At 50.3% G+C, this 15,764-nt stretch overlaps 1 protein-coding gene across 1 annotated transcript; it reads right to left on the bottom strand.

Annotated features, from left to right (window-relative positions):
• On the bottom strand, positions 1-15,704 carry LOC307223211 (N-acetylglucosamine-6-sulfatase-like). Its single transcript, XM_079989067.1, has 13 exons — positions 15,524-15,704; positions 13,017-13,076; positions 12,282-12,485; positions 12,067-12,132; positions 11,391-11,489; positions 9,762-9,926; positions 9,148-9,230; positions 8,055-8,173; positions 6,336-6,439; positions 5,173-5,274; positions 3,971-4,081; positions 2,094-2,201; positions 1-856 (listed from the first exon to the last, which is right to left on the bottom strand). The coding sequence occupies exons 1-13, from the start codon at positions 15,680-15,682 to the stop codon at positions 713-715; spliced, it is 1,524 nt and encodes a 507-aa protein (XP_079845193.1). The 5' UTR covers positions 15,683-15,704; the 3' UTR covers positions 1-712.
• Positions 15,705-15,764: the final 60 nt, after the last annotated feature.

The raw sequence follows: 15,764 nt of genomic DNA, 5'->3' as shown, positions 1-15,764 counted from the left end.
TTTTTCTAACAAACAAGTCCTTTATTCCATTCTATTTCTTTTCACAGCACTTAAGGCAGAGAGGCACAGGCGAGACAACACAGCAACTGCCCGAGCTGCTGCAGGAGTTGATCAGAATCAGAACTTCTCAAAGCGGAGGAGTTACAAGGCACATGACAGTCACAAAAGGACAGGCAGCACCTCCAGATCTCGAAGGCGCTGCAGGGCAGAACCTGCAATACTGATTCGTGATTAAAGGCGGGATCCCATACATCCCCAACAAGGCCGGGGAGAGGAGGGGGAGCAATCTTTCACCAGCTAGCCATGGGGAACCCCTGAGAGTGGGGCTGCTGGTCAGCAACTGACAGTCAAAGTATCAGCCCTGCCCCCCCCAGTGGTGAAATCCGACCTGCCAGTTGCCAAGTCTGGTGGCAAAGGCAAGGTGTAGGTGAGCAGCAAGAGGCAGGTTGGGATATTGGAGCATTTTGATGGGGAAATGTGGCACAGGCACTTTCACCCCCCCCATCCCTCTCTCCCTCTCTTCTGCCAACCACACCCTCCAGGAAAGGATCCAGAAAGGAAAAAATCAGCATCAACTTTGGCTTAAGAGCAGAGAAAAGAGGGGAGGCCAGTAAATGGAGAGAGAGAGAGAGAGAGAGAGAGAGAGAGACCCAGAGTGGGCTCCGTGTTCCCCTCAGCACAGACCCACAGCAAGAGCTGTGCTGCTGCTCCCTCAGGAGCGGCAGGTGACCCCAGAGCAGGCCTGCAGCTTGATCAGCCTCTGATTCATCTGCTCCAGCTGTGAAGGGTCCACAGTTTTCACCACGTTGAAGAGCTGGTGTGGGTCTGAAGTCAGGTTATAGACTTCTACAAAATTCTGCAAGAGAAAAGACAGGGAGAAAGAGAGTTCCCCCCAAGGGGAGGGGCAGAAGTCACAATTTGCTAAAGGAAAGAAGACAAAATCCTCAACAACTTCTACTACTACAATGTACTGTATGTGGGGCTGCCCTTGAAGACAGTTCAGAAGCTGCAACTGCTGCAATAGATCAGCATCCAGCCAGCAGGACACCTACTATTCCTGTCCTAAAAGACCTGCACTGGTTGCCAGTTTGCTTCTGATCCAAATTTAAGCTGGTTATGTTAATGTAGAAAGCCTTAAATGACCTGGGTTCGAAATACAGTGGTGCCTCGCAAGACGAAAAGAATCCGTTCCACGAGTCTCTTCGTCTTGCGGTTTTTTCGTCTTGTGAAGCAACCCTATTAGCGGCTTAGCAGATTAGCGCTATTAGCGGCTTAGCGGCTATTAGCGGCTTAGCGGCTAAGCGGCTTAGAAAAAGGGGGGAAAGCGGAAAAAATCGCAAGACTCGCAAGACGTTTTCGTCTTGCGAAGCGCCTCGAAAAACGGAAAACCCTTTCGTCTAGCGGGTTTTTCGTCTTGCGAGGCATTCGTCTTGCGGGGCACCACTGTAGCTGAAGAAGTGCCTTGTACGGAACAGACCAGCCTGAATGTTATGATCAGCAGAGGAGGCCCTGCCGGTGGCGATGGCAGGTGCTATCAGAAGTGAGTCTCCGGTTAGGGAACTCCCTCCCCTCAGAAGTACATCTGGCACCGGTGTTGGACTCTTTGTGTCCCTTAGGGGGGAGACAACTCTTCTCCCAGGCTTTGGGGAGCTATTTTAGATCAGCTTGTTCCCCTTGCCACTTCTGCACAGTAATGATGGTTGAGTTTCACTTATGGTTTAAAGCGGTGCTTTAATTGTATTTCATATGTTCTACTGAATGTATGCACCCCACCCTGGGAACTTGTTATGAAAGGCTGGAAACAAATTAAATTCAACAGAATATTTTAAACCTAAGCCTGACCCAGGCCAAGAGTGAGGGCTAGCTGGTCCTGGGCACACCCTTCTGTGATTAAACGTGCACCCCAGAATATGCACCAGACTCCTCTGCTATGGCTCCTCAGTGAATGACGTCTGCATGAAGAGGCTGGGAAGTTCTGAAAACGGTTGCTGTGTGGCAGCATCCCTTGGAGGCCACTGCTGACCATCAAGAGGGAAAGGGTGTGGCCCTCGCTCTGGGCCTCAGTCAGGACAAGAGGGGCAGACGGTGCTCACCTGGGCATCCGCAAACTCACAGTACTGCAGGTTGATGGGGCTTAGTGTGCGCACACAGGCATACGTGTTGTTGAAGGCATCCTCACACACACAGTCAGGGAAGCATTGCTGCCAAAGGGAGAGAGGGGGAGAGAGGCTTTATTCAAATCTAACACCTACCCAAGACTGCAACATTCCCTCCAACAACAAACTCAGCTGACGAGTGCCCACAGGGCCCCTGAGGAACACGAGGGAGACAAGGGTGGCAGAAATATCCAGAAGCATCCTGATACCAAGGGAGACCACTGGTCCATCTGCTTCAGGACTGTCTACATGGACTGGGAGCATCTCTCCAAGAGGCCAGGGATCAAACTTGGGGCCTTTTATCCACACAGCAGAAGTCCCTATCACTGAGCTATGCCCCTTGCCTACTTTTTTGTGGGGAGGGGGCCTGAGAAGGTAGCCTGCCCTTTTCCAAACAGGCCTAATGAGGGCTGAGTGTGCTCAGTGGCCGTGCTGAGCATTCCATAGGAGGAGGGGATGGAATGGAGTCTCCTGAAGAGGGCATGGCTGGCTGAAGCATGCTGTACTGCAACACTGTGCAGGTCCCTGGGTTTCCAAAGAAGACAACTTCCAGCCCTTCCCCCATCTCTTTCAACCCTTTGAAAGCAGGTTTGGAGGCACGTCTGCTCCAGACTTGTGGGGGTGTCTCCAACCCACTGAAATCAGTGGACATGCCTAATTTAGGGCCACTAATTTCAAAGGGTCTAATCTGAGCACAACCCCAATGTGATGGGCAAAAGGCATAATTCCAACCTGTGCTAAGCAAGTGGAAACTCTAAGTGGGAGATGAGGTGGGAGCTGGGAATGTGCAAGATAAGAGCAGGAATGAGGAGAAGAGCGTTGGCTTCCCTCAGGGCTGTGGGCAGGGGGATTGAGGCTGAAGCAGACTTTATGTAAACTAAGGTGAGCAAACCCCCTTTGCATAGGCAAATTTCAAGCCCAGCAAGCCTCAGGGCAAAACTTCCTACTGCAGAGGCCAAAGCCCGCACGCCCTTTAGCACCACCTCTGGGGGAGCGGCAGAGCAGGACCTCTTCCTCTCTTGAAAAGTAAAGCTAGGCAGAGCTCATTTGTTACATTTTTTATCCTGCCCTTCCTCCATCTAAAACCAACCCTGTGGGAGAGTGGCTAGTTTAAGGTCACCTGCTGAGTGCCAGGGCAGACTGGGGATTTGAACCCGGGTCTAGTCCAACACTCTAAATCTGGGGTGGAGAACAGAAAGCAATAACTAAAAGAGAGAGAGAGAGAACAAAAAACAAACAAACCCCCAGACAATTTCTGCCTCCACAAAAAACCTTATTTCTTCCTGTATACATCAAAACATAAGACTGTCATCACGCTGCCACCTGCAGCATGACAAGCTGCAAGCAGGCAGGTGAATGAGGAAGTAGAGCATGTGGCACGAGGGGAAGGGAAGAGGTGCTGTGTAAACATGTCTACTTGGAAGTAGGCTCTCCTGCTCTGTTAAATCCCACCTCCTTTAAAAGGAGTTGGGGCAAGCTGTGGAGGAGGTGTAAAAGGAGGGGGCCTGGTCAGGAGGAAAGGAGAATGGGAAAACAGGGCAAGAAGGGGGGCAGCGCCTTGTTTTTTAAAAAACTGTAATCATTGGGAGGCACCAAGGGGAACCACACTGAGTAGCCCATGGTCAAATCAAGTAAATTTTTGGGGTGAAATCCTCCCCTCCAGACACAATCAGCAGATGTATGCCACTTTGCATCCTGTGTATAATTTCTAGGCAGACTGCAGGATCCAGTTTCTCTTGTAGCAAAAGATTTGGACATTTGTAAGAAATGCAGAGCGCTCTAGGCATCTCTGTGCCTCCAGAGCAAGCACTCACCGACACGCCTGGCCCCAAGGCAGGGCAGTAGGGGTCTCGGTGAGTTTGGCCTTCACCAGTGTATTCCACCAGGAAATCCGACCGCCACCTGCTCTTGTGTGTCTCATTCACCTGGAGCCAAGGAAACACATTTCAGAAAGCATCACCCGCTGTTACAAATAAAAATAAAAACTCTCAAGACCGCATCCCTGACAGGCTCTCTGGGTTTTCTGGCCCAATCTAGACATCCAGAGCAAATGCCCTGAAATGGCAGCCTGTCCCCTCTACTGTTGCATGTCAAGAATACAGCCACAGGTGAAGGTGTGCTCTGGAGCAGGGATAGGGTACCTGTGACCTTCCAGTTGTAGGGACTCCCACTCTCATCATCCCCAGACAGCAGGGTCAAGGGACAATGGGAGCTGATGGGAGTTGTAGTCCAGCAACAGCTGAAGGGCCGCCACTCCCCATTCCAGCTCTAGGGTTTGCGTGGGAGCTCCAAGGGGTCTGCAGAAGTCCCACAGCAGCAGCAGGAAGGACAGACAGAGGCACAAGCCAGCTAAGGGACCAGCAGCAATCTAGTCCCACTTCCAAAGTGTCATGCATACCACAAATCTTAAAGCACAGTTCGTTGTTTCTGCCATATGCTTCAAAATGCACTTCCTACGCTGCATCTATTGCTCATGGACATCAAATGCATATGACAGCCCACACTTCCCCCTCAGAGCCCAGAATCCCTTTCAAACAGGGCTGCTTCTATGCAGATGTGCAGGCTTCACCTAGGCCAACCTGGGGTCCTCTGGGGATTTTGAACTCCAACTCTCATCAGCCCCAGCTGGGACATATTGCAGATAACCACCCTCAACATGCAGCTGTCAGGGAAGAGGCCAGGGAAGTCTGAGGAGCAGGACCGGGAGACGGGTCCCACAGCTCCTTGTACACAACGAGACTCTCAAGGCAAGCAAAGGGAGCGTGAGAGTCTTTTGCTTCCAATGATGCACAGAAACTGAAGATGTGGAGTTATTTCCAGCCACATCGTTGTACATAGCAGAGTTTCCTTCAGGACTTACACGACAAGAGTTCTGAGCAAATGATCCTTTGGCAGAAAGAATACCATGTAAAGTTTGAAAATTTGCTTGTCTACAGGACTCCAAAGAACTCCTTTATTCAACACACACACACAAAATTCCCCTGTTTATTCTAGAAGGTTCTGGGCAAATTATTACCAACAGAGGCAAAAAAGACTGTCCGTCCATGGAGGTCTGAGATGCATCGATACCTGCGATATCTAGGAAGGTGGGTCCCAGATCGATGTTGAGGACAGGTTCCTGAGAGGAAGACAATATGGGACAGAGTTACAGAAGCCATCCAGCTATCCAGTTCAAGGCAATTATTTCTTCATAGTAGCCTAGGAATGCCAAGAAACTAAAAAGTGCCCTTTTGGAAGGTTCAGCCCACCATCACATTTCAAAATGACACCCAACTTTATTCAGACGAAAACCACATTGTTGGCTTCAGGAACTATCATGTAAAATTTGGTTAAGAGGTTTCCAAATGCATAGCAACAGACAGTTTCCCAAAACATATAGTAGTTGAAAGAAGAAGACACAGAGATCGACATAAGAATCAAAACCTCCTGACTGCACAGTATGTGACAAGGCCACTTGGAATTATATGCTGGACATTCATTGTAAAATGGGAGACATGCCTGTGCATTCACCAGAATGATTCATTTTATCTAATAGGCTGTTTTTGTTGTTACAATTTGAAAAATAAAAAGATGTTAAAAAATCAAACTCCTGACAGTAGAAAAGTAGTATGTCAGGAAGGAAGGTTCTAACTCAGCTTTTTTCTGGAAATGTTAGAATTCTACATGTTTCGAAGTGAGTTCACTGACTAAAGTTCCCAACTCCACAAAATGTCCATAGGGACAGAGATTCAGGCTTTGAGTGCAATGACCACCCAGCAAATAGGCCTGGCTGAAAAATTAGGGGACTTCTTTACTCTCACCCAGGAAGCTGCCTTCTACCAGCTCAGGCCCTCGGCCCATACAGTTCAGCACTGCTTTTTACGCTGCTTGGCAGAAGCTTTCCCGGACCTCAGGAGGGGTCTTCTCCCAGCCCTACCGTGGCCAGCCAGGGATCCAACTTGAGACATTTGCATACAAGGCAGATGCTCTGAGCTTATGAAGATATGGCTTTGCCACAGCCTCCTACTGAGGGTCCCTAGAGGCTTCGGGCAGAAATCTTTCCCCTTCAGCAACCTGAGATCTTTTTAACTGGAGATAGTCAGGGCAGAACCTGGGATTTTCTGCAAGGAAAGCAGCACTTGAGTTAGGACTCCTTCAGCTCAAACACTTGAGTCAGGGGAAAGAAAGAAAGACACCCACCAGGTGAGTCTGATTTGGCTTGACGCCTGGACCTCGCACCAGCAGCGGCACCCGGATGTCAAACTCATAAAGCTGCCTCTTGTCAATGGGCAGTGAAAACTGACCTGGGGAGGCAAAAACAAGTCCTGACTGGAGTTCCCCCCCCAGAAAAAGCAGGACCTATTTATTTATTTCTTACATTTGCACCCCACATTTCCTTCAAAAAGCTCAAGTGCTTCACCCTGTGAGGCAGGTTAGGCTGAGAGAGTACGACCGTCCCAAGGTCACTGGCTAAGTGAGGATTTGAACCCAGGTGTCCACATTCCTAGTCCAACACTTTTAATCAGCTTTTGACAACCTGCTTTGGACTGGAACTCCCATCAGCCCCAGCCATCAGGAGGGCACCAGGCTGGCCAAGACCAGTCTTAGCCATTAGCCCCCCATGAGCTCTCAGTGGGGGTGGCACTCGGGGCACAAACCCCCATTGGGAATGAAACACGCTCCCCTCTAACTGCTCATTCAGCCCCAGAGGTCAAGGGTCTGTTCTTGCTGCCATCAGGGCTCTGGCCCCCTCAGGGCCTTTGAGGCCCCCCTCATGAAATCACCCTTCCCTGCATTTACAGTTTCCTTTTTCTAAGTAAACCACTAAACATTTACAGAGATATGAAGAAAAAGGTGTGAATATCAATGTACTTGAATGTTAGAATGCAAGCAGTTAACCTCACTAGGATCATGTGGCATAATTTTTAATGTAAACCACAGGGTTGGGGTGGGGAATTGACTACTTTTTTAAAAAAAAAATCATTGGATGTCAGCCTGAGAGTTAAGTGCATAGCCGGTGTTGAGAAACTAGACCTCAGTCTTATTTTTTTGCCATTTCTCATGGACAACAGCCCCTTGGCTTCCACCCCCAGCACAAAAGGAGTTCTGGTTAGAGGCCTACACAAGAGGCGGAAAGCAGATGCTGCTGGACTACAACTCCCATGATTCCTAGCCCTTGGCCACACGGACTGGGACTGGTTGAAGCAGCAGCTCACAACATCATTATTTTAATTTATTACCCTCCCTTCACCCTCAGGCCCTAGGGAGAGGTACATAATCTCAAATACATTATAAGAAGCTTAAAACAGCTGACAATCACGAAATTAGGGTGGGTCCTTCCCTGAGGGCAAGGTAAAGAGGTTTGCTTTAGGCATTTTCCAAAGACCGTAGCTAAGTTGCCAGGCCCAGCTCTGCGAGGAGGAGGAGGCACAGAGCCTTAGGGCTGCCTGGGAACTCTCTCTCCCAGGCCTCCCTCGCCCAGCTGCTGAGGGTGGTGGAATGGCCAAGAGGGTGCCACCCCCTGCTGATCTCAGTATTCCAGATGTTCTTCAAGGAAGGAGGCTGTCTTTTCAAAGTTTAGGGCTTTAAACATTAATGTGAGCACCTTGAATTGGGCCCACAAACAAACCGCCAGCCAATGCAGCTGTTTTAGAAACAGGGGTTACATGAGTTCTAAAAGCAACTCCAGTTAGCAATCTGGCCACTGCATTTTGGACCAAGGAAAGTTTCCAAGTTGTCTTCAAGGGAAGCTCCACAGACAGCCCATTGCCATCAGCCATCCTGTTTGCAACCCTGGCCTGATTCATCCCTACACTTTCCACCAGTTTGCCACTGAAAGAGACATTGGAGCTATTCCCCCACCACCCCACAGGTCCCCCCCCCCCAAAGGTTCTGTGGCAAAAGCAGGCCTCAACTCACCTGTGTGGTAACCATGATCTGAAGTATAGAACACGTATGTGCTGTCCAACAGGTGAAGGGACTTCAATTTTTCAAAAATCTTCTCCACCATGTCATCCACAGACAACAGAGTCTGCCACCTGTAAGAATATGAGGACATACTATATATTGCAGAGGTAGCAATGTGGTACCCTCCAGATGTTGTGGACTACGACTTCCATCAGTCTCAGCCAGAAACAGGATGATGGGAGTTGTAGTTCAACAACATTTTGGTGCAACAGATCAAGCTATCGCAATAAACTGCATTACTGAAGCAGCAGGGAAGCCACTCAGTGTATGAGGGAAGAGTCTGTGCCTCTACTGTTGACCCTGCACAAACAGGCAATCTTCAAAGAGTCTTGCTGGGTCAGACCAAGGGTCCATAGTCCAATGTTCACTTTCCAACAGCAGCTAGGCAGATGCTTCTGGAAAGTTTGCAGCCAGGGTCCTGAAAGGGACTGTCCTGTTCTGGTTCCATGAAGATGCCCAGAAAGGAGGTCCAAGTGGGCAGGCCTTAAAGGGCCAACCCTGTCTGAAGGAGGACCCTTCTCCTGGGCTCCATGCTTTGGGAGGCACTCAGTTGATCAGGCCCAGGGGAAGGGGGCCTGGGAGGGCGTTGGCTCTAGTTCAATGGGTCCTGGAGCTGTGGGGCGTGCATCAGGGGCCTCCTGCCTGCCAGATGGAGTTCAGCAACATCCAGAGGCCCACACATTTCCCATTCCTGAAGACTCAATACTACAGTTAGGCAACGTGGAATTGTGCCCATTACTCTTTGACCAGGTGCTTCTCACTTCACAGCTTCACTATACATCACATCTCACATCACATCTACACCAGCAATGGCTGGTGGGAGTTGTAGTCCAAAGCATCTGAAGGATGTCAGGTTGAGGGAAGATGCACAACACCTGAGTCTCACTGCCTCTCAGACGTCTGTCTCCATCAGGGTCTCCCAGTGACTTTGGATAAAAGCCCCCACAAATGTCTCTCCCCCCCCAATGGCCTCACTCCTTTCAAGCTTCTACAGAGAAGTGGTTTCCCCCAGCTCCTACGAGTGGCGTTTTGGACCCTTTCTTACCGTTCCCTGTAGACGTTGTCCAGGAACTCAATGGATGTGTTTGACATGGGAGTCTTTGCTTGCCTTATCAACCAGTGCTTGTCCTATAAAGGGAAGAAGATTGTGGAGGCTTTATCAACAGAATCCAGATGGCAAATATTTGGAGAAAAGACTTGGACCTGATGACACCATCACCCTTGTGCTCTTCCCCCTCCCCCGTGTATTTAACACTTGCCATTTTAAAATTCTGATTTACTTCTTAAAAAACAAAATACAGTAAGAAACGCACATAAGTGCCACAATTCTTTGATTATTATTGTCCTTGCAGTTCTCTGGGACCACGGAATGAAAGCCCCTGCTTCCTGGCTTGTCCTCTGCTGTGTACTGATTATGACTCCAGCAGTGGCAGCAACTTGCCACTTAAGAAGGCATCTTCCAAGGCAGAAGAGCCTGGCAAAATGCCCACCATTGGATCCTGGTGTTCCTGTTGAAGTGACCTCCCTGTTCCCAGCTGCCACCATAGGGCTACCTGAGAAGCATCTTGCCCTGAGAGAAGCAGAGAGAGAGAGAGAAGCCTATGGAGCTGCCCATGAGCCCTTCAAGCCCGCTGCCCACATCAAGGCCTTTGAACTCACCTTTCCGTGGACGTTGAAGCTTCCATTGCGTGGCGCTTTGATGCTGCTATATGCCGACTTGTAGTGGGGGGCGGCCGTCCAGGGGGCGTGTGCAGCAGGTGGAGCCAGAACCATGAGAAAAGGAGGGTGGGAAAGCTTCTCCAGGAATTGGAGGCTCCGGTTGGTCTGCAGCAGGGAAGGGGTGGGGAAGGACAGAGAAAGAGATGAATGGCTCAAGCCGTGGTGCCATGGGAGGGAATCCTAGGGAGGCATGGAAGGGGTAAAATACAGCTGTACCTTGGTTTTCAAACAGCTTAGTTTGAACATTTTGGCTCCCAAATGCCACAAACCCGGAAGTGAATGTTCCAGTTTGTGAACTATTTTTGGAAGCCGAACATCCTGCAGCCAATCAGAAGCTGCGCTTTGCTTCCCAAATGTTTAGGAAGTCGAACGGACTTTCGGAACAGATTCCGTTTGACTTCCAATTACGACTGTACCTTGCTCCACAGGTTAAGGGTTTTGAAAGAGAAATAGATAGCGTATTTCCCATGTCTTTCCTCTGAAGTCCCATTTTCACGAATGTGGAAACTGTGACCCTCCAGATGTTGTGCGGACTCCAGCTGTCATCAGCTCAGCCAGCACAGTCCGTGGCCAACAAGATCCACCCTGTCCTAAGGATTTTGATGGAGTTAACTTTCAAAGTAAGCATGGGATTCTAAAGTGCCAGTTTCTCGTGCAGTCATAGACAATCTTTCTCTCTCTATCGTGCTGAGTTTCCAGGTGCTGGTAGACAGGTGTGTTTTCCTGACTTGCAACCAACAGCAGGGAAACTGTTTTGCTTGTCCTGCAAAAGTGCACATGAAAACACTCTACCCACTTCACTGAATCAGGGCTGGGGAAACGCTTTCCAAGAGATGCCTGCCTTCCTCCCTGGGCAATCTTCGGGGGAACCACATGCCTGTGGGGGGCAGGGCCAGAGGCAAAAAGTGGTGGGCAATGAATATAAATTTTATCCGCCAACTAGTTTCTACACAAACCCCTCTCCACCCCCCATCCAGGCAAATGAGAGTCATGATTTAAGCACCCATTCTAGCCAGGCAAAAACACCCAAGGAGGATGTGAAGGAAGGCTGGGCCAGAGAGGCCTAGAAGGGCGCCTTTTGCCCCTCGCAGCCTGAGGCTGCCCCCCGCTGCTCTAGGCCTCAGTGCCCCACCTATTACAGACATCAACTGAGTCACTGACTTGGGTGTCTGGCTGCTGCAACAGAGAAGCAGAGGCAGAGGTGGAGGCCTCTTGTTTACTTGGAAAAGCTCTTCTCCTGAAAGCCAAGAGTGGAGAAGTGGGAGAAAAAGAGGCAGGCAGGGAGGACTACAGATCCTTTCCACGAAGGGAGAGTTTCTGGAGGAAAGAGATGAACGTCAGAGACTTGGCAAGCCGTCTTCCAGCTTCAGAGTTCTCTTTCTCACTTTAGTTCTTTCCTTGACAGACATAAATGAGCCAATGCAATACGACTGTTTTTTAGACTAATTGATGGCACCGAAAAAAAGCATTCTGACTGTTGAATGGGGCTGCTCTTCCAGTGGTCTAGCTACTTGATCGCAGGGGGATCTGAGAAGCCAGAAACGAAGGTGACATGGAGGGACAACTCACAATGATGTCTGTGAGATAGTCTTCTTCATAGTGCTCCCCGTGCTTCTCCTCGTGTCCATTGGCTGAAAGAGTGTAGTTATAGTACTTGGAATTCCCCACCTATGGAAAGAGGCACAAAGTGATGATGAATCGAGTCACCAAAGAGCCAGCTCTGGAAACTGTTCTGAACACCAGCATCTTGGCACTGGGCCACCCCACAATAAGGAGGTACAGTATTACAGATGGAAGCCAGCCTAGGCAGTAGACTGTGTCCTTTTAATTAAAATGCATCTCTGGGTTATTTGTGGGGCAAAGGAATGTGTTCTTTTCCCCCCTTCAAAATATAGTCCAGCCCTCCCACAAGGTCTGAGGGACAGTGGACTGGCCCCCTGCTGAAAAAGTTTGCTGACCCCTGGACTGGATGATTCTCAGGGTCCCTTCCAACTCTATGGTTGTATGAGATACCTCTGAGATCTACAAGAATGTAGATTCAGCAGCTTATTGTCTCTCAGCAAAGGCCACCTGGCAAACTTCAGTTCTGAGCAGAGGTCAGATCTGGATCCTGCACATCAAAGTCCAGCACTCTGCCCCATGGATCTCACTGGGTCACCTAGCCTGCTGTGAACTTAGGAGGGGGGGAGAGGGGGAGAGAGAGAGAGAGAGAGAGAGAGAAAGAGAGAGAAGGGCACCTACTCACCAGACCTAACCAGTAGCTCCAGCCTGGTGGCATATATTGAATGCCTCCTGCTTTGGGGTCCCCATACTGTAATAGAGGAGAGTCGCCAAGTCAGATGCAAAAGGCATGCACACGGCTTTTAAAGGCAAGGAGAGGTGATGCGGATGCCCAGAGAACACCCATCATTTGCGTATAATATTTGGGCATTGGTGGCATTTGTCTGCAGAGGACTTTACCTGGTTGAGATATTTGCCAGCATAGAAGGTCTGGTAGCCTTGCCTCTGTAGGTAAACCGGGAAGGTGAATGGCTCCTGAAACTTCTGCCAGGCTGGGCTGCTGCAGTTGCCCTCCAAGGAATTGTTCCTCACCAGGTGGTTGTGAGGGTATCTGCCGGTCAGGATGCTGCTGCGGCTCGGACAGCACAGAGGAGTGACTGCAAACTGGAGGGCGACATGTCCATGCAGGAGGTCAGCCTCTGCCCTACAAATTAGCATCCCTCCCTCCCCAGTCTGGGTACTGTCCCAAGCATCTCCCCAAACTCAGCAGGGGCACCACCAAGAAAGGCTTAATATTAATATTAATAATTTATTTCTCGTGCCCCACCCACGTGGCTGGGTTGCCCCAAGCATGCCTTCAGGTCTACAGGGCCAAGGCTATTTAAAGGTCAGCATCAGCACTTTGAGTTGTGCTCGGAAATGTACTGGGAGTCAATCTTTCAGAACTGGTGTTATGTGGTTCCAGCAGCTGTTCCCAGTTCCCAGTCTAGCAGCTGGGGTGTTTTAGCTTAGGAAAAAACCTGAAGTGGACACAAGCTAGCAGTTTATATATAATAAAAAACAGCATGGAGAGGGGAGAAAGAGGAAACCACCCCCTCTCTGCTTCAGGGCTGTTTCCTATTCCCAATGCATCTAGGATTACAATCAGTTTAAACTTCCCAGAGCAATTCTCAGTGGCACTGTCCAGATACTTACTGCGTTGGCAAAAGTGGCACCTAACTGACCGATCAGGGATGTTGTCTTCTTCATGGGGGTCTGAAAGATAGAACAAAAGAGTCACATCTGGGCCACAGGCCTGAAAATAAGCCTGCGAACACACAGCTGATCACCTAACCAACAAACTCTCATGTTCCTCATCGTTGCCGCTGCTCATGCTGGCTGCAAGGGAGAGGAGTTGGGCTCAAACAAAAGGCTGCAGGTTCCCCCAAACCCTGATACAGAAGATGGTTGGGATGAGGGCAGAATGGCCTTCTCCTTTCCACATTCTGCAGCCTACAATCATTTTCAGGAACACCTGCCACAAAATGTTCATATGAGTGTTTGGGGGTAATTTTCTTTTTCTGCAATTTAATCTTCAAAGCAACCCTTTGAGTCTGGCTCAATATACACATCCACTCCCCCAAATACCTTTGCACCTCATCAATAAAGGCAAAATGGCATGCTTTGTCCATTGTAGCATAATGGTAGCCTAAAATACAGGTCTTGAACCAAGAGGTCAAGACCTCCGCCATTTTCAACATTTTTTATTTTAAGAGAAGAGAGTAAGAGCGAGTGAAAGAAAATGAGCAAATGGAGATATGTCATAAACGTGCCTTCCCTTACATCAGCCTTCACCAACCTGGCGCCCTCCAGATGTTGTTGGGCTACAACTCCCATCAGCCCCAGACCCCACAGGTCTCCTTTGTGAACCATCTCTCAGGGTAAGCAACATGTTATGTCAGCTACACAGGTGTTATCACAGCGTCTGTCATCGTATCTGTGTTCAAACTTTCCGAGGGGACTGGCCTCAGCGTTGCTGTGGGGATGCTACCTGGCCTCTGCCTGCTACAGCTGCCCAGAATTATTTAATTTATTTCAAACATGAAGGGAAACTGTTCAAGAAGTTAGTGGTAACCTGAGGTTTGCAAGATGGATGCTTAATTTCCTGCTCTAAATCCATGGAAATATTTGTCACACACAAAAGCCATCAGACATATCAGTTACATTTGTTACACCATTTGTGTAATTCATTTTAAGGAGAACTATAAACTGAAGTCCCGAAGGGGGGGGGGGGCGGAAAAAACAACCTTTGGAAGGAAGCTCCGCTTTTAAGGGTCCAAGGCCCTCCTCCCATTGCATCGCTTCCTGAACACGAGGGTGCCGTCAAGTGGGCAGCATGTTGCGTGGGCTTGTTTCTGCATCTCCAAGATGCATGTGGGAGAAGAAGCCAGAATGTACGATGGGAAGCAACAATTCTGGCTAGGGAACCTCCGCAGAGAAATGATGCCTGAGCCCCAGGTAAATGTTACAATGTGTGGTGGTTTCAGATTTTCACTTGCTCAGACTCCACACTACTTGAAGACAAGGCAAACTGAACCCTGCTCTCATTCCAGCAACCAAACATGATCTGGAAGCATAGAGAACCACCGGCATTCGCGTGGGACTTTGTCACATGACTGGCTTCCTGCATGTCACCAGACAGGACGATGGTGCTCTCCAAGGCCAGGACCAGCAAGGCACAGTTTCTGGAGTCAGTTAACAAAGTACATAGGAAAGGGCCTTATCTTGCGGCAGAGCAGTGGTCTTCCCGGTTCTCACACAAAGCGCCTGCCTCTCTGCCCTGCCTGGAGCTGCCAGAGACTGAACATCCACCCACAGCAGTGACCAGAGGAGGAACGACCGCAAGGAGAAGAGACGTCATGGTTCATCTGCCCCAGATGCAACAAGACATGTCCCTCCCACAGCAGTCCCTGCAGCCCCAGCAGCAGCTGCCGCTCTCCAACGGTCTGACTTCACCCCCGTCCTCTGGACGCCCTTCCTTCAGGTAGCAAAGGCCAAGCCCCTGTTTGGAACCCCAGTCTCACAATTCCCTGCTTCTCCACCAGGAAGTACGACCGAGGGTTGCTGTCACAAGGAAAGACGCTGGAAGGGCTGCTGCGCATGTCTGTCCCTCTCAGCAAACAGGACCCTTGGATCAGGACCCTTTTGTCCTTACAGACCAACAAGAAGGAAGGCTGTGTGGAAATCCTGTGCTGTCACTTGGGCGTAAACTCAGCTCAGAGGAACTTACTTCGAAGTAAAGCATGCACAGGGATGGCAGTCCAATGTACACCTGGATGCAACAAAGCCCCCCTGAAATAAATGGGGCCTGCTCTATACATGGGTTTGCAGCCAAATAGCCCTGGCTGGCTTAGACTTTGGCAAAGTTATTGATCCCTTCACAGCAGAACAGTAAAAAACCCCACCTACCTACCTACCTACCTTTTGTCTAGAAAGCCTTTCTACTATCGGGGTGTGCTTTGAGGCCTCAGAGAATCCCTGGGTGGGCTCGAGCCAGCAGCCTTCGGGTTACCACTGAAGCCCCCTTGCCGTACACGCACTCTGCTCCTGCAGGGGGTTATTTCTGCTGGGCCGCCCCCCCCCCCCCCAGCTGAGCAGCCCGGAGCCACACCTGCCATGGCTGGGCTTGGGAGGAACGTGGCGAGGCGGGCCCCGGCACTCACCATGCCCCCCATCTCCCGGTCCTGGTCATCGGTCAGGATGAGCAAGATGTTGTCCTTGGCTCCCCCGCTCCCCGCTCCGGCCGCGGCTTCCTCCGCGGCCAGGAGAAGCCAGGCGGCCAGCAGGGCGCCCAGGGACCCCCGCGGCCAGACGCGCCCCATGGGAAGCCTGCCCGCCGCCGCCGCCGCCGCCGCGTCACTTTCAGTTCCCGGAGCCGGAAGGGGGCGGGGCCGGGGAAGGATC

The sequence above is a fragment of the Podarcis cretensis genome (genome assembly GCF_951804945.1).
Source record: "Podarcis cretensis genome assembly, chromosome: 8".
Lineage (NCBI taxonomy): Eukaryota > Metazoa > Chordata > Lepidosauria > Squamata > Lacertidae > Podarcis > Podarcis cretensis.
Note: the sequence above shows the minus strand (reverse complement) of the source record. Positions and strands in the feature narration are given on the sequence as shown.